This window comes from Candoia aspera, chromosome 7, assembly GCF_035149785.1.
Source record: "Candoia aspera isolate rCanAsp1 chromosome 7, rCanAsp1.hap2, whole genome shotgun sequence".
Classification (NCBI taxonomy): Eukaryota; Metazoa; Chordata; class Lepidosauria; order Squamata; family Boidae; genus Candoia; species Candoia aspera.
In genome coordinates, this window is record NC_086159.1 from 16,858,142 (window position 1) to 16,878,625 (window position 20,484).

A 20,484-nucleotide genomic window follows, 5' to 3' on the forward strand; every position below is an offset into this window, starting at 1 on the left:
ATGAGATTCGAGAGACTGCTAGTCATTCCCCGTCTCTCCCCCCATTTCAGGAAAACATTCAAACAAGCACACACGTGCTTTCTCCCAGACCTCCACCCACCCCAGATCTCTGGTGATAATTTATTGGAAATAACTTGCAGGAGGGGAGGGAAAGGGGTGGAGAGAAAGAGACAGGATGGGAGGAGAGCACTCTTTGCTCAAACAGTGCTTTCTCTCCACATGGCCCTGAGCCTCGCCTGTTAATTTTTCATTATATTCCCCAGCTGATTTCTAGTTGGACAAGTCAGAGGAGAGGTGAGTCACTTTTTCATCTGCCCGTTCCATGTTTGGTAACTTGAGTGAAACTAAACATTGAGGGGACGCCAGGGAGCACCGGCAGTTGTGTAAGGGAATCTTTAGTCCCCCAAATATTGGTTTACTCAATGGGAAAAGACGGGTCTTTGAGGGGATTTACTCCTGGGTTTGTTTTGTTGGGGACTTCAGCCAAAGAAAATGAGCTGGCTTGAGGGCAGGTTCCAGTTTCTGATTATATCTTCCCACCACATGCCTGAGCAAAGTGACAAGAGGCAAAGAGATGAGGTGAGACTCTGAAGCCGCAGTCACAGGAATGTATGGTAGGGCGGAGGCACTAATGGGCATTTTGTAGCTCTGCACAGACCAGCATCGTAGGAGAAGGATAAGTTGCCAGCAGTGACGAGGATTCAGAAGGAGGCAGGAAGAGGAGAGATGGGCTGGGAAGCAGGCAAGCAATGCTCAAGGAAGACAAGGGTGGTCAAAGAAAGCAGCCAAGGCGACACGGATAAGAGGAGTCAGGGACATGGGTCAGGAATTTGTTTATTAGATTGAGAAGTCATGTTGTTTCTCTCTGTGTCCCGCCACCCTTGACAGAAGAGGACCCCATGGAAAGCATGATCCTGATCCTGACTATTATTTTGCAAACTTAACACGGACAGTGGAGCATGGGATGCTCCCGTTCCATGCCCCGAAGTCTGTGGGATGACCACTTGACTTTTTAGCATTGGCAAAGGGGGAGGGTCCTCCATCTCACCGGAGCATGGGTTAGGAGGTACAGGGCAAGCTGCACAGCCTAGACACTGCCATGTCCCTCAAGAGAAGGACTGGCTGGGGGACCAGGAGGAGACAGTCAGGAAGCTGCTGATGCTGTCCTGAGGCTGTTGCTTCTCTTGGCTAGTGGCAGGGCTAGCCCTGGTTGGCTCTGGCTGGCCCCATGTCCAGAAGGGCCCATTTAGGATGGGAAGATTGAGTCAGATGACCAGTCTCTAATTTGCTCTGAGCTGCACATGGAGAAAACTGACATTGATACAGTTTCTATGCTTTTTAACAGCTGTATTGTTCTGGTGTGATGGGAAATGCTGCCCATTACTGTTGCACAGATCAAGAAGAAACTCTTTTTCTTATCCCTAGCAAAGGGTCTAGGAGAGGTTAAATGAAGGTAGATCACTCTGCTTCTGGTCTAGTGGATTATTTCTGATTTTTTTCTGGAATGTAGGATTCTTTTACATTACAGAGATGAACCATCATTCCGTATGAGTGTGTGTATGTGTTCAGGTGTATATTTTTTCCTCAAATATATGTATTTCTAAAAATATTCCACTGAGATGGATGCATCTCTAAATGAATTTTATTGTAAAACATACATTTAGAAATATTTTTGTTACTTTTTGGGGGGCGGGTGGAGAACTGCATTGCAAAAGTTAGCAAAGTACCAACTCTGAAGGATATTTAAATCTGTGCATAAGTATCCTGAATCTAGTGTCTTCCAGATGCATTAAATTATAATTGCCACATTTTCCAGCAAGCACAACCAGTATCTGGAAGACTCTGGGGACAGGGAAGGTTTATTTAGGAGGCATGGATCAAATGAGCTTTCAGTTCATACAGATGAATGTTTATGAGTAACATATGGCTGGAGTACATACGGGAACTTACAGCCTTGGAAACGTTGGTGAATTGCAGGTCCCACCATCCCTTCCCATTGGTTATGCTTTCAAGGGATGGAAATTTGACAGCCCAAACTCTGGACTAAGTGCTAAAAATAACAGAACATACCCTTGGAACTGAACTGTATGCTGTTGGAGTCATTTCATTCTGCAAAAAGTTAGCTCTGTGCTTTGGATCCACGATGATTTGTCATTTAGACACCTAAATCTGCTTATTTGTTGGATTCAGTGGGAATTGGTACTGAGCAGACATACAGAGAACTGTAGAATAAATCTTTCGGCACTAGGCTCATTACACCATTTCAAATGCCAGCCCTTGACTTACCTTTAAAAAGGTATGTCATACAGAATCTCTGTTTGTTCTTTGCTGGAAAAATTTGAATGCTGCGTATATTCTTGTCAGAATAGTCTAGTCCCAACCTCAGCAACTTTAAGATGCTCCCTGTCCTGGCTGGGAAATTCTGGGAGTTGAAGTCTACATATCTTAAAGATACTGAGGTGGAGAAACACTGAACTAGTCCATTGAAGAATTACGGTGTTAGGTCTTTAAATGTGTAGTCCTATACACATCTATTTTAGAAGTAATTCAGTGGAACTGTCTGGGAGTAAGTCATTATTCAACTTGAGCTGAAGATCTCATCTCGCAAGTATCTTTTTCTTTCATTCCATGTGTTTATATGCAGATGTATGCATAATAAGCCTCTGTATACCTTACTGCTGCAGACTTATTTATTAATTTACAGGGCTTATACAGCTGCCTATCAATCCATAAAAACATGGTTAAAAACAAAAGTGCCCTTCCCCCCAGGCACCAGACCAAGCATCCTTGCAGCTCAACCCCCATCCTAGCCCAAAGCTTCGGGGAAGAGCCAGGTCTTCACAGCCCTCTGGAAAGCTAAAAGGGTAGGGATCCTTCTGATCTCTGGAGGGAGGCTGTTCCAAAGGACTGGGGCGGCCATGAGAAGGCAAACCTCTGAGGTCTCATCAGGTGGCAATGTTAAGGGAGGGGACCTGGAGCATGCCCACCATATCTAACCTAGTAGGTTGGGCAGATACCCTTAGGGCAAGGTGGTCCCACAAGTAACCTGGCCCTGTGCCATGTAGGGCTTTAAAGGTGATAACCAGCACCTTGAATTGCACCCAGAAAGCATCTGGAAGCCAGTGCAGCTCATGCAGCAGTGGAGTTACTCAGGTGAACCACAGAGCACCCAAAACTGCATGTGCTGCTGCATTCTGGACCAATTGCAGTTTCTGGATGGTCTTCAAAGGCACCATGTAGAGCACACTGCAGAAATCCAAATGGAAGGTGACTAAGGCATGGGTGACTGTGAGCAAGATTTGCTTGTAAATTTGCAACAGACAATTGAAATAACTGGAAAACATTTTAATCTACGGAAATACCTTATCTATAGACAGCTTGATATAATAAGCAAAGTTGCTACAATCCTTTAACCTTCTGCTGCATGTTCCTCAGACTTGGACTTTACTACTGGAGTTGTACCATAGCCAGGATTGGCAGTCCTAATCTAAACATTGGCTAATTGGCTTCCAGAGAAATCCAAGTAGATATTAGCTTGGTCGGATGTCATTTGTGATTTACTGTAAAAGGGTTGATGACTTAACGTCTTGACTCTCTTGTCTGTACGGGTATCATTAACTAAAGGCAACTATTCAGATTTTTTTTAATGGACCATCCCTGGGAATTCTTTGTAGTTGTTTGTACCCACCTCAGGATCAAGTGCATTGCCAACATTTGACCTTACTTTCCCTGTTGCCAAATCAAAACTTCAGGAATCCCCACCAGCTTATTTTTACGCAAAAATCAAAGGAACAAAGAACCCCCAAAACATAACCATATTATTGTATCTGTCCATATATCTACACTGTAGATAGAAAATATCAATGGAATGGATTGCAAAAGAAATCTGCCATGGACTTCTATGGGAATGGATTTGCAAGAACTTCAAAACAGACTTTAATTGACAAGGAACAGATAACAGCAGTGAATGAAGTCTTTTCCAAATTTAATTAATTCATATCACACACACACACACACACATTTGTGTATGGAAGATGTATACAAAAAGATACTGTTTTTCAAAAGAGCACTTCATGTACATTTAAAAAGTCTGCATAAAGTATATTTATGTAAATTAAATATTAAATAGGGAAATTTCTTTTAAAAAGGATTCCTGAGACATTTATTAAAAATGCTGTACATTAAAGGAAGTTCTGTACAAAAGTTTTTCTATTTGTTAGATGTATAATCCATGCTTCCTCCAATAATTAAAGTGGAGGGTAGACTCCGGAAAGTATTCCAATTGAGCAATATACAAACATATAATATGATGGTTTTAACCACTTGTTGTAAACCGCCCAGAGGCCTCCGACAGGAGGAGATGGGCAGGGATAAATAAATAAACAAAATAAATAAATATTAATGTAAACTTAGTGCAATAAAATAGACGTTTGTGTAGGAATGTATATGTGTGAGGCCCCTGGCTTCAGAAGCTGATATTTGTCAGCTTCTGTCACATTGTTTTATTTGCAAATTAGATATACATTTAGATATATATATGTGCACTTTCAACAGCTCGTTTAAAGAGCTGGATTTTTGATAGACCCAACTAAGGAAACTGCCCACTTTTATATAAACCATGGCCTAGAATCAGTTAATTTATGAAAGTTTGGGCACAAAGTTTATTGTGAACATGTGGTTTACTATGACAAAAGGCAGCCTCTTTCTGTTTGTATTCTGCCCATGACCCTGAATCAGGCCACCTAGCTTAGCCAGTCCCAATCCATCTAGGCGACTGCATTGTGAGATTTTCCACAAAAGCCCTTTTCAAAATCTAACCTACTAGCCAGGTTTCGCAGACAAACTTTGCAAAACCAGAGAATTGTGCTGTCTAGCAACCTAGTTTTTAAAGCATACCCATACATTCTTTGATGACGCTCTTTCCGTCTTTTAGTTTTTCTCTTTTAACTTTGTATTTTTTGTACTTTTTATAATGGTTTTTATGAATGTTTATTTGTAAGCCACCCAGAGTCACTTTCATGGTGAGATGGTTGGTGCATAAATTAAATAAATAAATAAGGTTGATCACAAACCAAACATAAAATTTCAAAAGCAGATGAGCAGGGACAGTCTTGACACATGAACAGTCCAAGGAATTTAGAGGAAGAATGGATTTCCTGGCACCAGGCATCTGTATTACTAACTCCCAATCCAGTACAATGCAGGCATAAATGCAGATTGTGGAAACGAATTCCAGTCTAGCCTCCTAGAAAATGGAATGTGTCTGTTTCTATACATAGAAACATATATTTGGGATAGTGTTTCAAATACACCCAGTCCCACCCCTATATTTTGATCTAAGAGAGTCAGTCTCAGAGAACTGTTTTCTTAGATTCTTTGATTGGCTTAATTTCTTGGTAGAGATCCCAAAATGGAACATTTGAAGCCTGAGACAAGGATACGTAATAATGCAAAGTGACTAAGGCTATATCTTGAGTTGCATGTGGATAAGGCCAAGATTTTCCATAGTTTCTTTCCTGTAATTTGGGAAACAGAGAAGTTGGGGGACATTTCCAATGTTATAAAGTCTGCTACCTACCATCCTCTCTTGCCACCCCAGCCCACAGGACACTTTTGTCTACCTCTGCTCACCTTTATTCTTTTTCTAGTTGGATGGGCTTACTTCCAAACTGGCATTGGGCTATAGACCCTCATTGTTTAATTTTCTCAGCAAACTGATGAGGCTGGATGTCGGAAGATGTTGATTTATCTTGCTTTTCATTTGTTTTAATTAGAGTATTTTTTTATAAAAAAATGTAAAGGTCAGATGATAGGGCCAAGACTTTGATGCACAGTAAGGAAGGTATTCTCTGGCATAATGGTGCTCTCTTGGTTGCCATGTTGGGGAACCCTGGCAATATAGACTTCAGAGATGCTAATGAATCCCTCTCCCTCCCTCCCTCTCCCTCTCTCTCTCTCTCACACACACACACATATACACACACACTGTTCATACTATAATTATAAGTATATATAATTCGAAGAGCAGGTGGCAGTCATGGCCAGGAGGGCCTTTGCACAACTTTATGTTGTGCGCCAGTTACGCCCTTTCCTGGACCAGGAGGCCCTTTTGCACAGTCACTCATGCCGTAGTCATCTCCCATACAGACTACTGCAATGCGCTCTACATGGGGCTACCATTGAAGAGTATCCAGAAGCTACAGCTGGTCCAAAATGCAGCTGCATGGGCAATTCTTGGTGCCCCTAGATTGGCATATGTTACACCATTGCTTCGCGAGCTGCATTGGGTGCAGTCTGCTTCCGGGTGCAATTCAAGGTGTTGATTATTACCTTTAAAGCCCTTCATGGCATGGGTCTTGGGTACCCGAAGGGCTGTCTCATCCCCATTGCATCAACCCATCCCACTCAGTCATGCAGAATGGGCATGTTATGGACCCCATCTGTAAGAGAATTCCAACTGGCGGGGCCCAGGAAGCGGGCCTTCTCTGAAGCGGCTCCCACCCTCTGGAACATTCTTCCCCCAGAGATAAGACAGATTCCATCTCTTGCGGCCTTCCAAAAACAATTGAAGATCTGGTTCTGCCACCTCGCTTGAGGCGGGAAGGGAAGTAATCACACCTGGAGATGGTTAGCACCCTAAAATGGCCCCTTTAGATACACATGAATGATATTCCAACTATTCTCATCCTCTGGATTTTACATTGTATTTATGTTTAATATTATATTTGTATTTATATTTATTTATGGTATTTTAATGCTTTTATCTTTGTTGTAAACCACCCAGAGTCCCCTCTTTGGGGGGAGATGGGCGGCGGCTAAATTTAATAAATAAAATAAAAATAATGGACATATGACTTAGAAGTGTCCTGCAGGTCTCGTTCTATGTTATAGTGTGCTTAAATGTACCTTCTTAACAATTTCACAGTAGAGAATATAGCTGAATTAGTAGATCCACCAAACTTTCTTCTTTTTCTACACAGTATTGTGGAGATGTAAGAACCTGATTCATACTAAGCTTTACCAAATGGATTCCATTTTGCTTTGGGTTTGTTCACCCAGTTCTTCTCTACTGTTATACTAGGGCCCTTCCACGCGAAGACTTTGCACTAGTTCAAAATCAGTTTTGGATGTCTCTTGGATGTTGGATGTTGGATGTCAGCTCATTCCGAAAGCTTAGTCAGTTTTTCTGGTTCTGGGCCAATTTATTTGAAACTGGAGTAAAGAAGGTCTTTTCTTTTGCAGTGCTAGAGCTCATGAATGGTGTGTTCTCCTGTTTTGGGGAAATATAATCCATGCAACAGTTATTAGGAACTGAATGCTCTCTGACAGCTTGGCATTAATCCTTATGCCTGTGTAATTTCCCTTCCATTATCCTTGTTTCACCATAGAATCATAGAGTTGGGGCCAACTCATTGAGTCAAATAACCTGCTCATTGCAGGAAGCCAAACTAATGTATTCCCAGAAGATGGCTGGCTGGCCTCTACCTGAGCACATCCAGTGAAGAAAAGCCCATCACTTCTCTGTACAACTGGTTTCACTCCTAAATTATTAGCACAGTTAGGAATTTCTTCCAGTAGAATCTGTCTCCCTGCATTTGCAGTTCTGCATTTCAGATTGCAGATTCTGCAGGAGGACCAAGAAATCCATGCCAGCATGTTGGGGGTGGGGGTTGCAGACTTGACCTCTGCCACTTTATAGCACCGTCAAAGTTCCCATATTGATAATTTAGGGTGCCTTGAAGATGAACCTGGAGACCGTAAAGTCAGGGACAGCAGTCTGTTGAGTTCCAGTTGGCCTGGCAAGTCTGCTATGGAAATACTGCTCCCTGTCCAGCCACTGGGCACTATGCCACCATGACATTTTGTCTTTGGCTGCAAGAGATACTGGGTACCTGGTCTTTTTCTCTTTACACTGGAATAGTGAACTTCCAGAAGATTGATAGATCTGTCAGCTAGGCTATTTGATCTGTTGTCTGTGCGCGCAGTGCTAGGGAAATCATAAAGTAGGAGAAGCACAACGTACAACATACAGACACACATATGCAAATGTGGAATGGGGTGGAGAAGAGAGAAGTTCTTTGCCCAATCAAAAAAACCAATCACCATGTCAGAAGGAGCACATAATAAATAATGAAAAATAAGTCTGAATGAATAAATAATACAAATAAAGGTTGAAAGGTTGAACACTCCCCCGACACCAGTCCTACCCTGTCACAAGTTTAGGAGAGTGATTAGTCCCTGGTTTTCTCTCACGTTGCTGCATTGTGTGGGAAGAGAAATGGTGGTGAGGAATCCACCAATTGCTGCCCTAAAACTATCCCACATTAAATTGTGTGAGGTGAGCAACATTGCCTGATCTTGTTGCTGAGATGTAGTAAAGGTAGCTGCGAGGGCAACACAATTTATGCTAATATTCTTTGCTCCCAACTCAAAGATGAAATGAATGCACATTAATGTGGCCATGAGGAACAGCCCTAATATTTGAATTCAACATACTAGAGCGTTTGATTAGTTGTTGTTGAGATTCTTTTAGAAAACATTGCTTTTCAACCCACTGAGCACTGAAGTTGGTAAGTTGGAGGAGGAATCTGCTCCAAATGAGCTTTCAGCTTGGCTGGTTAGCCAGGCAGCATGTCTATAAGAAAGATCTTGAAGTTCTTGACAAAGGGGACAGGGTGAGTGGACTGAGGCACAACAGTGCTGATCCTCAGTGCAGCAAGTGGAAGTCTGTTGATGAAAAGGTACAGTAAATGGAAAAGAAAGTGCAGTGTTGGTGTTAGATGAGAAGTATCTCAGCTGTCTGGAAAAATGGTTTTCTCTGATCAATAGAAGATGCAAATTAGGAAGGAGAATATGTTCTGGAAAGTTGAAATTGTAGGATATGAAAAACAAGTGATTTGAAAAGGAAGAAATGGAAGGAGGTGGAACCTTGGGAGATAGAGTTAGAATAACCCTCTTGTCCTTCAATATGTAATTTTATTAAAAGTTTTAAAAACAATGCTAAAAACCAGTACAAACTAATATAGAGTAAGGAAGCAAAAAGAAAAAGAAATCAAAGAGAGAGCTAAAAGTGCAAGAAAGAAAGAAAAAGGAAAGGAAGAATAGAAAAGAAAGAAAAAAGATACAAAGAAGAGGTTCCGGAGAACCTGTTTTCCTTCAGATGGGCTTATTTAATTTTCATATTTACATATTGCCCATTAGTCAGAGCCTGCACAACTCAGAAATAAAACAAAAACAGCAGCAGTGCCAAGAAGTCACATAACCACTGTTGAGTACAGTAAAATAATTGATGGTCGCCCACCATCAAAGACTTATCAAAATAGGATCATCTTCATAGCCTTGTGAAATACAAGGAGGGTCAGGGCCAAACATACTTCTGGTGGGGACTGTATTCTGGAGAATGAGGGCTAATGATGCAAAAGGTATCTGGCTCACACCCCACGTTATCTCCCGTGAGAATGGGACCCCCTGGAGACCTTCTCTCGATGTTTGGACTGGATGAGCAGAGTCCCATTTGGCAAGGCTGTTCCTGACATATCCCAGTGCTACACTGTATGCTCATATGTGATCAATAACATTTTCATTCAGACCTGGAAGCCTACTAGCAACCAATGCAGCAACCTCAGAATAGGTATTGATCTGTATAGTAAGTTCTGAACCAGCCACAGCTTCAGAGTCATTTTCAAAGACAATTTCTACTTTCAGATTCTCTAGCTAGAAAGCCATGCTGGCTGGGGGATTATGGGAACTGAATTCCAATATATCTGGTGGGACCAAATCAAGGAAAGTTGCATGACCAATTCAGCAAAATGAATCAGACACCTTAGGCAACTGTTTTTTGCCTGATATATAAAGCCAGTAAATTGTCAGTTACCTAATTAGTGAGTGTTATATTTGTACTCTCATAGTGAGGGGTTTATGGGATTTTTTGATCAAGAACCAAAAGATCCATCTGAGGTCACTGAAATAGCTTGAAGGCCTGGAGACCAGAATCTTAACTGAAGGGAAGGGAGACACCATTTGCTAGTCTAGTTCATGCAGCAAAGTGCCTTGTGTCATCCCTGTTAGTTTCCAAGAAACAGGTTCATGGGCTTTCTTCTTGGTCACTTTCAGTACTCCTGGATACATGTTCAGGGTGATGAATATCTTGTATCATGTGGTCTTCCTTTCTCTCATTCTTTCCCAACCTTCCAGAGCCATGGGAAACAAAAGGATTGGGGATTTGGAGCCCAATGGGACTGTGATTGTGCCAGAGATAAAGGAAAAACCAGAGAAGGAGAAGGATGAGCTAGAAGAAAGAGGTCAATGGACCAACAAAGTGGAGTTTGTGCTTTCTGTGGCTGGAGAGATCATTGGTTTGGGAAACGTTTGGCGATTTCCTTATCTCTGCTACAAGAACGGAGGTGGTAAGTGTCCAATATCCATAATTTTTTAGTGTCATGTATTTGCCTGTGACCATTGCTTATTATTGCAACAGCTTTGAAACAAATGTTAAGTTGCAAATTAGCAAACCATGTGCAATATACAGATTAAAACATAAAACTGGCTATGTACATTTACAATGTACAATGAACAACTCATAATAAACCTGTGAACCATTAGATAACATCTATTCATCATATTTGGCATGGCAGATTGCTTGCACATTGTTTATGCTGCCAATGCAAAATCTTATGAGCCACATATTTGTCCCTATCAGCAGGAAAATCACAAATCTGCACAGTCTTCCATATGTTAGGCTTTCTGTTTTAAAAGTGCACCAGAATCCTTGGTCTAGGAAAGAAGTAGAACCAACATGCAACCGGCAATGGACAATGACCATTACTATCTAATGGCCATAAATATTCCTATTTATATTTATGACCATTAGATAGTAACAACTGTTAACTGGGTTTTTACATATCTACTCTTCTTGGCAAGAGTCTACTTTGTATAAGCGATATTCGTTTAGTATTTCAGGAAATGGGAAGATATAGGGAGATGCAAACTAGCCTTAGCTATGAAAGTTCACTGACTAACTTCGTGCCAGTCCATCTCCCCCAGTCCAATCCACCTCACAGGATTGTTGTGGGAGAAATCAGAGGAGGAAGTGCTAGGTATGATCCCTTGATCTCCTGGAGGAACAGTAAGTCTAGCAAACATAAACAGCCTTTGTGGCTCTTGTGCCACATTGTCACAATACAAGCACCATCCCTTGCAGTGGAAATAAAAAGTCTACAGACCCCTGTTAAGATGCCAGGTTTTTGAGATGTAAAAAAAATCAGACCAAGATAAATCACTTCAGAATTTTTTCCACCTTTAATATAACACACAAGCTGTACAATTCAACTGACAAACAAACTGAAATCTTTTAGGAGGGGAAATAAAAATTTAAAAAAAACTAGAATAACGTGGTTGCACGAGTGTGCACACCCTTAAACTAATACTTCGTTGAAGCACCTTTTGATTTCATGACAGCATTTGGTCTTTTGGGGTAGGAGCCTCTCAGCATGGCACATCTTGCCTTGGGAATCTCTGCCCACTCTTCCTTGCAGAAGCACCCCAAATCTGCTAGATTGCGAGGGCATCTCCTGGGCACAGCCCTCTTCAGGTCACCCCACAGATTTTCAATTGGATTCAGGTCTGGGCCCTGGCTGGGCCATTGCAAAACTTTGATCTTCTTCTGGTGAAGCTGTTCTTTTTTTTATTTGGAAGTATGCTTTGGGGTGTTGTCGTGTTGAAAGGTGACATTCCTCTTCATCTTCAGCATTTTAGCAGAGGCCTGAAGGTTTTGTGCCAAACTTGACTGTTATTTGGAACTGTTCATCATTCCCTCCACCTTGACTACAGCCTCAGTTCCAGCTGAAGAAAAACAGTCCCAAAGCATCATGCTGCCACCACTGTGCTTCACTGGGGGTATGGTGTACTTTTGGCAATGCGCAGTGTTGTTTTTGCACCAAACATACTTTTTGGAAGTATGGCCAAACAGTTCAACCTTGGTCTCATCAGACCATAAGACATTTCCCACATGCTTTTGTCAGACTTGATGTAGGTTTTTGCAAAATGTAGCCAGGCTAGGATGTTTATCTTTGAACTTTTTGGCTATAGAAACCAGGAGACTGAGAGTTCTAGTCCTGCCTTAGGCATGAAAGCTGGCTGGGTGACCTTGGGCCAGTCATTCTCTCTCAGCCCAAGAGCCAATCAGGCGTGGTAGGAGAGTTCTAGACCCGCCTTAGGCTTGAAAGTTGGCTGGGTGACCTTGGGCCAGTCATTCTCTCTCAGCCCAAGAGCCAATCAGGCATGGTAGGAGAGTTCTAGACCCACCTTAGGCTTGAAAGTTGGCTGGGTGACCTTGGGCCAGTCACTCTCTCTCAGCCCAACTCACCTCACAGGGTTGAGGCTGTGGGGAAAATAGGAGGAGGAAGGAGTATTAGGTATGTTTGCCACTGACAAAAGCATGTGAGTTATTTATAAAAATACTATAGGCAGGATATAAAATTAAATAAATAAATAAATAAATAAATAAATAAATAAACTGATTAGCACTCAGACCAGGGGAAAATGCTCCTTGCTGCGGCCTTGTAGTTAATTATCCATCATGCGAATGCATCTCAGTCTGCATTATTTCTGCTGGCACTAGACAAACAGCCATAGGAAGCAAAATAAGGCTTTCCTAGGAAACAGAGTGTAACAATTGCAAACAGCTAGATGTGTCCTAACTGCCAGGAAACACGCTGAGACAAGGAACTGGTCTCTAATGTTTTATTGCTTGTACATAACAGGAATCCTAACAAACTGGATAAACGTGGGAAAAACCCAGCCATATAAACCCCAAAGATTAAGGCGGTCCTGATCTGTGTCTCTTTGAATGGCTACCTAATTCCTCAGTGCTACGCATGCGCTTAACAGTCTGGATGGGAGCCCCCTGCTCGCCATCCTTACTCATGACATGTGTCCAGGAAACATGGGGTCAGTGTAGAGAACAAAGCATGTGTTTCCTTTTCCTTTGTTTTTTTTTAATTTGGTGGGGTTCTTATGGGTTGACCACTGAGACAATTCATTTGATCAAATTAGGATAGTTAGCAGAATGCAAGGTCCAAGGGAATACAACAGAAAAAAACTTCTTGCATTCCAAAACTCCAAGTTCTTGAAATTCTCTAAAACTCTTGGAAAGATCTGAAGATTTCAAGTTTCTATTCACTTAAAGGCCCAAATCTTTGGGTCTCAGATGATTTAGTAAATCAAGAACTATTGTGGTGCTGCATATTCCCTCCATCTCTCTTGTTCATAAATTCAGCATGACCACAAATTCTTAAGAGTTTCCATTGTGTCCAGAATAGAAAACGGTAATTTAGTTTTTTATTACTGCCTTGCTTGCTAACTAGGATCTGATATTCGTGTAACCCTGATACATAATCAGAGCTTAAACCAGTTATTTTCCAGATTTTCCATATCAAGCGAGTGGTTTAAGAATAGTGAAAAGTACTGAATTAAAGTGTGAAAGAAGGCCCATTTTTATCTTTATATCTAACCTACATGGATTTTTAAAGAATAGTCTATGGAGAGATTAGAGTCATGCATGAAACACCCCAAAAATAAACTTGATGATTTTGATCAGCAGTTCTTTCCTTGGTCAAAAATGCAGGCAAAAATTGTGAAATATCTGGGATTTGTTTTAAAAAAAACCCAGCACTTCAATGGTGCCCACTCCAATTTTTGACATTCCAATAAAGGAGCTGAATGGGAAGTTCTTGAATCAACGGATGGACTACTAAAAAGCCACTGCTGATGGCTTACATGATTCCAGGGCTGCAACTAGGGTCTGTGTCACCCGGGGCAAAAATGGATACCATGCCCATTTTGACACCCCCCAGCACTCATTTTGGCACCCCCCCAGTGCTCATTTTGGAACCCCACCAGCATGGCGCCCGAGGCATATGTCCCGGTTGCCCCCCACCCCAGTTGTGGCGCTGCATGATTCTACTTTCAATCAACTTTTATAGAGTTGGGAAGCAATTTGCACAGAGGTTGCACTGATAAGATAATAAATGAAAAGAGTACATTTGACTTAGACAAAGGGTTGTTTCAGCATTCTCAGGTCCAAAGATCCACCAAGTTCATTTGCTTTCTATGTACCCTGCATGGCATTGAATGCGTATACTATGTCCCTTCACTATCACCTTGAAATTAAAAAAGTCCTAATGTAGTCTTTTACCAGAAGGAAGTTGTTTTGCCTACTTTGGGGTGACCTTTTCCGTACCATTTCCAGTTCAGTGATGTTCTTCTGAGATGTGACTGAATGCCCAGTATGTGAGGTAGGCTAGAATACAAAACACTTTCTTTATTTAGGTAGCCATACTTATTAGTTAAGCTTGGTGGGAAGTTTGCTGTTCAATACTAATGGAGAAAAAGAGGGCCCCATGAATGAGACCAGCAATCTCCAGTCAGCTGAAAGAATCTGCCAGGATATTAATGAGGTTGACTCCCACTTATGTTCAGTTTGTGGATTATGTCTAAATAAACCATGCATCACAAAGACATTATAAGCCTCATATGGCCTGGTTCCCAGGGAATCACACTTTGGCTAAAATGCTTGCAGCCTTTGAGTTTTCTCTTTGTGGAGAACTCTTAATATTAAGACCACCATTTCTGAGCTGCTAAAATCCAGAAGGCCACTGAACAGCAGCAAAGAGATACAGAAATTTCTAGCTTTTTGCAGGCCAGATATGGTAGCCCTACACTGTAATAATTTAATGCCTTCTTGATTCTATAACACAGTCTTCCTCAACTGGTTGGATTGCAGTCTGAATAATCCCTGGCCTTTGACTCTTCTTACTGTTTCTATGTTCTCATTATTTCCTCCTTTCTCAAGTGGTTTTATTACGATCTGATTTAGTGATAAACAGCAAGTGATATTCCAGAAGCTGATGAACGATAACTACCGGTATCCTTAGGAAGCATGACCACCTTTGAAGGAAGATCAGTATTGCAATTCAGCAATATATAGAATGCCTTGGGTTGCCTATGCTTGGTCTAATACAGGTATTTGTGTCACATAAGGGTATGCAGTGCTTCAGATGCATTTCCCCAAAAGGGGTTTTGGAAGAATCTTGCAGCAGATTTCCTAGTTGCATAATAATGCGGGAAAGCAGGTATGCTTGAAAAAGCTGCAAACAATTGCTACATTTGTGGTCCACAGGCTCTTAAATACCTTTTGGGAAAGAAATTCAAAGTGCTGCAAAACCTTAGTACAAAATGTGCATAATCGCCCTAATGTGAGATGTTCTTCTTTTTCTTCTTGAAAGCACATTTAACAATCAAATTTGCTCCACCAACAACTCCTCCCTTTCCTTTGCCAACAGGTGCCTTCTTAATTCCATATGCCATCTTTCTCTTTACCTGTGGAATTCCAGTCTTCCTCCTGGAGACAGCCTTGGGGCAATACACTAGTCAAGGAGGAATCACTGCCTGGAGAAAGATCTGCCCTATCTTTGAAGGTACATTGGTTGTACAACAAAAATCCTGGTAACTTTCCACCAAGTACTTGGTGTACCTTTTGATCTAATTCCCTCTGAGCTTCCCAGCCACAGGGCATGGCAGAGGGCCAAATGCTGACAGTGCACCTGTTTCATCCTACCCTCAAAGATAAAAGTGTGAGTCATCCTGAGATTCTCTACTGGAGGTAGAATTCGTATTGCATAAGCAACCAAAAGAGAGAGAGCTAAAGAAATGACCAGATTGGAGGAACGGGGACAAGGCATGCAGTGGAGCTGGAACCCATCCAGTATGCTGGATAAAGTAAAGGGCAGATTCTTAGAAAAGAGGCCTGGAATCAAAACAAAAAACTAGGCCAGTGGTTACTTGTAAATGTGTCCAGAGATGGGATTTAGATGAAAGTGGGAGCAAAACAAACTATGGACTTGGATAGATTTGTGAAGGCATCTTTTTCAAGGAGCATCTGGATGTTGAAAACCTTTTGGGTAGAGGTTAATCCTCTGTTGCAGGAGTTAGATTTTATTTATGGTAATTATCCACTGAGTTCTGTTCCTTCTGGCCCACCGGCAAATCAGAGCCTGCCCCCCTGCCCAGCAGAGAAGACTCTTGGCTCCGTTCAAACCATGGACTAGCTTAACACATTTTAGCATAGTGGGTTGCACAATCCCAGAGTATATGGTTAGTTTACAAATCAATGTCTCAGTCAGCACCAGTCAGTTGTGTGAGTGGGTTGTTCAAACACAGCTAATCTGCATAATTTCAGTCTGCAGATGGGAAATGTCAATTTTAATCATCTGTCGCATACCCAAGTTTCATGCATGGTGCTTTGCAGATGTGTTGGACCACAGTTTCCACCACTGAAGCAGCTTGGCAAATGGTCTGAGGAAAATAGGAATAAAATTGAATGCACTAGAGAATATATCTTGGGAACAGCAGATACAGATGATATTCCCAGAATAAGACTGAAGGATTAAAATCCATCTCCAGTATGAAGCATACTGGATGGCTTGGAACCAGTCGCTCTCTCTCTCAGCCCTAGTACCTCATAGGGTGATTCTTGCAGGAAGAAAATCAGGGGGTAGAAGTCACAATCCCCATTAGTCTAATTCGGTGTTTCTCAACCTTGGCAACTTTAAGATGTGTGGACTTCAACTCCCAGAATTCCCCAGAAAGCTGGCTGAAGTCAACACATCTTAAAGTTGCCAAGGTTGAGAAACACTGGTTTAATTTCTGCTGCATGGGGTGGAACAGGCTTTGGTTAACAGCAGCTGTTTAATAAAGGCAAAACCCAGCCTTATTTGTTACTCACAGATAACAAAGAAGAGGTTAGCTGTTCTTTGTATTCAGCTCATCCAATACAGGAGAACATTCTGAATCATGTTATACTGTAAATAGGGGCTTTTTGATCAAGGCCGTGTTAGGGACAAGACTGGTTCTATCTTTATGTACAGTGAGGTGGAACAGAGATGGAATTGGGCAGTTACTGCCAGTGAGATTTCCATTCATTTTGGGTGATGTTGTAGTGACTGATGGTATGCCACCCACCATACAGCCTGATTTGTACTGCAGTGGCACATAGCTAAGTAGTGAGCTCCTCCTCCACCCTCTTCACCGGCTAACTCTTCTTGTAGTAATGGACCAGGTAGAACTTCCCAGCTCTCCTCCTCCATTCTCCTATTTTTGCTACTCAGCCAGTTCTGCATTCCTTAAGTCACCTGCTGTTCTCCAGATGTGATGAAGGATCACAACCTGTGTTGAATACGATTCAAAGGCCAGTCCCAATCCGCTTCTGCAAATGGGATGAGAGGGTGCTCATTGGGTTTATCTCATGCAGCAAAATGAGAGGGGTTGGCAGAAATAGAAAAGCAGATAATCTTATCAATTAGAACTTGTCTAATGAGAGCAACTGCATGTAAGGATGTCAGCAAATAGAATACAGACAAAGTTGATATAACTTTATCATAAATTGTGCATTAGCTTACATGCTTTGCTCTGCAGACAACTTTATCTTTAAGGAAAATCTGAAAAGCAAGATTTTGATGGGTTTTTAAAAAAATCCTTTACCTATTTGATGCATCTTGGCCCAAACAAAGCACAAATTATGACAGTTATCCCCCCAAACCTATACTGCCAGACTGAAAGTGGTGTTTCTGACTATGGTGACTGAAAGATGTTCTGATGGAAACATTGCTGCTTCATTGCAGAATTTATTTATTTTTTTGCTAAGCCAAGCCTACAGCCAGCCTAAAGATTTGGAGTGGTGGTGGAGGAAGAACCAAGGCAAGTAGGAAGAAGCTATTCCGGTCTTTTTAAGACAGCTTAAAAATTAGGGTGGGGCAAAGATTAAGAGTGCAAGGTCCCTAATTCCCTGCACCCTAAACTGCAGGCCTACAGTAAAGGTGGGGCAGGTTGATGGTACAATGAAACAGTGCGAAAGTACAGCTCTCACCCCATAGTTTACATTGCACAGACCCATTCCGCTAGTTCTCTCCTGAGTTTTCCATTTTTTCTCATGTATATTGTTAGCATCTGGAAACGTCAGTAAAAAAGAGTCAGATCATCTCACAGGTTTTCTATTGTACATATTCCAAACAACTATGTTTTGCCTATGATGCATGTCCAATTTAAAGGCCAAACTGCACATGATGATAAATACATATTTCATCAGGCGTGCTCAATCTAACAATTTCATTTGCAGTGGACCATATTTAAAATAAAAATTGCTCTTTCTGTGCTGCTTTTTGCCTCCAAAGATTCATAACAAGGAGGTTGTCAAAATCAATGTTTGGTTGTTCCTCCTCCTCCTCCTCCTCCTCCTCCTTTTCCTACCTTTGACCTTGTATGGGAAGTTGGAAGAATCTTATTGTCTCTTGGATGCTGTCCAACGGCTATTGTTTTTAGCTAGCATATTATACAAATGTAGCTAATATTGCTAATAGATGGTGGTTCAGTGTGACATGTGAACCCAGAAAAGTGGTACTTGAGCAAATCACAGTTCAGTTACCCATTTATTGGTGTTTTATGCAAATACAGCTTATGTACAGTCCTATTTTTAAGAATGACCAAGACTCTATCTAAGCTCTAATCAACGCTCATTGAATCAAGGCCAGTTGCCCATTTCCCATTTCCTAATTTAATTCTTACCTATTTTTTCTCTTTTATTCAGGAATTGGATATGCTTCACAAGTGATTGAATCTTATCTGAATATTTATTACATTGTCATTCTGTCTTGGGCCCTGTTTTACCTCTTTAACTCCTTCTCAGCTGTATTACCCTGGGCCAATTGCAATAATTACTGGAATTCAGGTAGGTCATGAATATCCATGCCTGCAACTCACTGCAGCAAACAGCCACCACCACAATAATAGTAAATCTACTGGCTTTGAGTAACAAGACAGCATGCACTTATGATATCAAGTGAATCATGTTATGTTTTCTTTCTCTGACTCAGTAAATAAGTTACATATAGTATGTGGGGTGTGAACTTCCTGAAATCGAACAACTGTGGCATTCTTTCATTTAGAAAACAAATTCCTTATGTGAAAAGACCATTTAAAATTGTGGCTATTCCTACAACCAGATGTTTTATGTTTTTGTCTCACTGAAGACACCGCCTTCTGTTCCTGTTCTGTAGGCAGCCTTTTTGTCACACATCTCTAGGAGGCAGCAGTGCGGTTAGATAATTTTAGACCCCGGATTTAGTGTCATAACAGTGGGGTTATGTCCTAAGTCCTACCTTGATGGCACCACTGGAAGTAAGGCTCAGTCCTAGCATTTACAATATCTACAAACAAAGACATTTTGGGGATGGTATGCAAGATTATGTATTCCTCCATGCTTCTGTTGTCTCCTCTAGGCAGTAATAAACCTCACACAACGTTTATCAGCTTCAGCTCCCTCACAGCGTAGTACACCAACATCCAAACCTCCTTTTTGGCTACTCTCTCCTTCCTGCTGGCTTACTCTTCCAAGTTCATTAAGGCAGAAGGTACATTCCTCTCCCTCATAACATCGCATTACTCAGCTTTTACATAACATGATCTTTTGTCTGAACTGGCAGACGTCTTGTTTGGACTGGCCATCTTTCAGCCTCAGTTTCTAATTGATTTTGTTCAAACTCACCTCCTATGAAGCTTTTCTGATTTGGCTTGTCAACCTGGGGCTAATACTACACAGTCGAAGGCTGCCTGCACACTATTTCCCTCTTCTTTAATTATCAGGGCACAGATGTCCACACAGGGGATTTGTGTCAAAAGTCAAGATGGCAGCCACAATCATGCAATTGGAGACCCATACCTTGTTTACCTGAAGACACCCCTATTTCAGAGCAAGGTGGGAAGCATTCTACGCCCACCCATCCAATAGTTTATAAATATGAAGCCCATTTCTTTTTTTAAAAAATTGCAAAGGGATGTAAATCTGCTATCTCCTTTAGCCCTTATCCCTGTTTTTTATTCTCTTACACATCAAATGCATTTATATTTCTAACCCTTAGCCCCAGCACCCTGGCCTATATATTTTTAAAATTTATCTTGTGTCTTTTCCACTGTTTTCTTCATATGTCCTTCTAAGTTAACATCTGGTCTTGATCTTCTGATCCAGCCACATTCATATTACTATGTCTCACTCTTCCCTGTGCTGGTATCCATGTGTGTGTGCGTGCGCGTGTGACTGTGTATGTGTAGGGAAGGGCTTGCATCATGATGCTTCCACCATCTTGCCTTTTTGATGCCCCTTCTTCCATGCAATACTTCTCTGTGTTACTGAATGGCCTATAGCTGCCAACATTCCATAATCAAGTTTTTCTACCTTTTTCCTTCTAACTTTGCTGTAAGTAAGCTATCTTTCAGTATTCTGTTGAATCTCTCAAACCTCTTGTTCTCCCATTTGCTTGAGGGTAATACACTGATGTCCTCCTCTGTGTAATTTTATGCTCTGCTAAACATTTTCATAAATAAATTGAATCCCATTATTAGAGACTAACTCTAGGATCTCCTTCCCTACTAAAG

The 20,484-nt window shown here is 41.5% G+C and overlaps 1 protein-coding gene across 1 annotated transcript in view; it reads left to right on the forward strand.

The window, feature by feature from the left end:
* Window positions 1-207: 207 nt before the first annotated feature.
* The window catches only part of LOC134501662 (sodium- and chloride-dependent betaine transporter-like), a 57,678-nt gene continuing 37,401 nt past the window's right edge, over window positions 208-20,484 (forward strand). Inside the window, exons 1-4 of the mRNA XM_063309575.1 lie at window positions 208-294; window positions 10,195-10,406; window positions 15,342-15,476; window positions 18,641-18,781. Of these exons, the coding sequence (XP_063165645.1) occupies window positions 10,199-10,406; window positions 15,342-15,476; window positions 18,641-18,781 (484 nt within the window). The 5' untranslated portion in view covers window positions 208-294; window positions 10,195-10,198. The remainder of the gene's footprint in view (window positions 295-10,194; window positions 10,407-15,341; window positions 15,477-18,640; window positions 18,782-20,484) is intronic.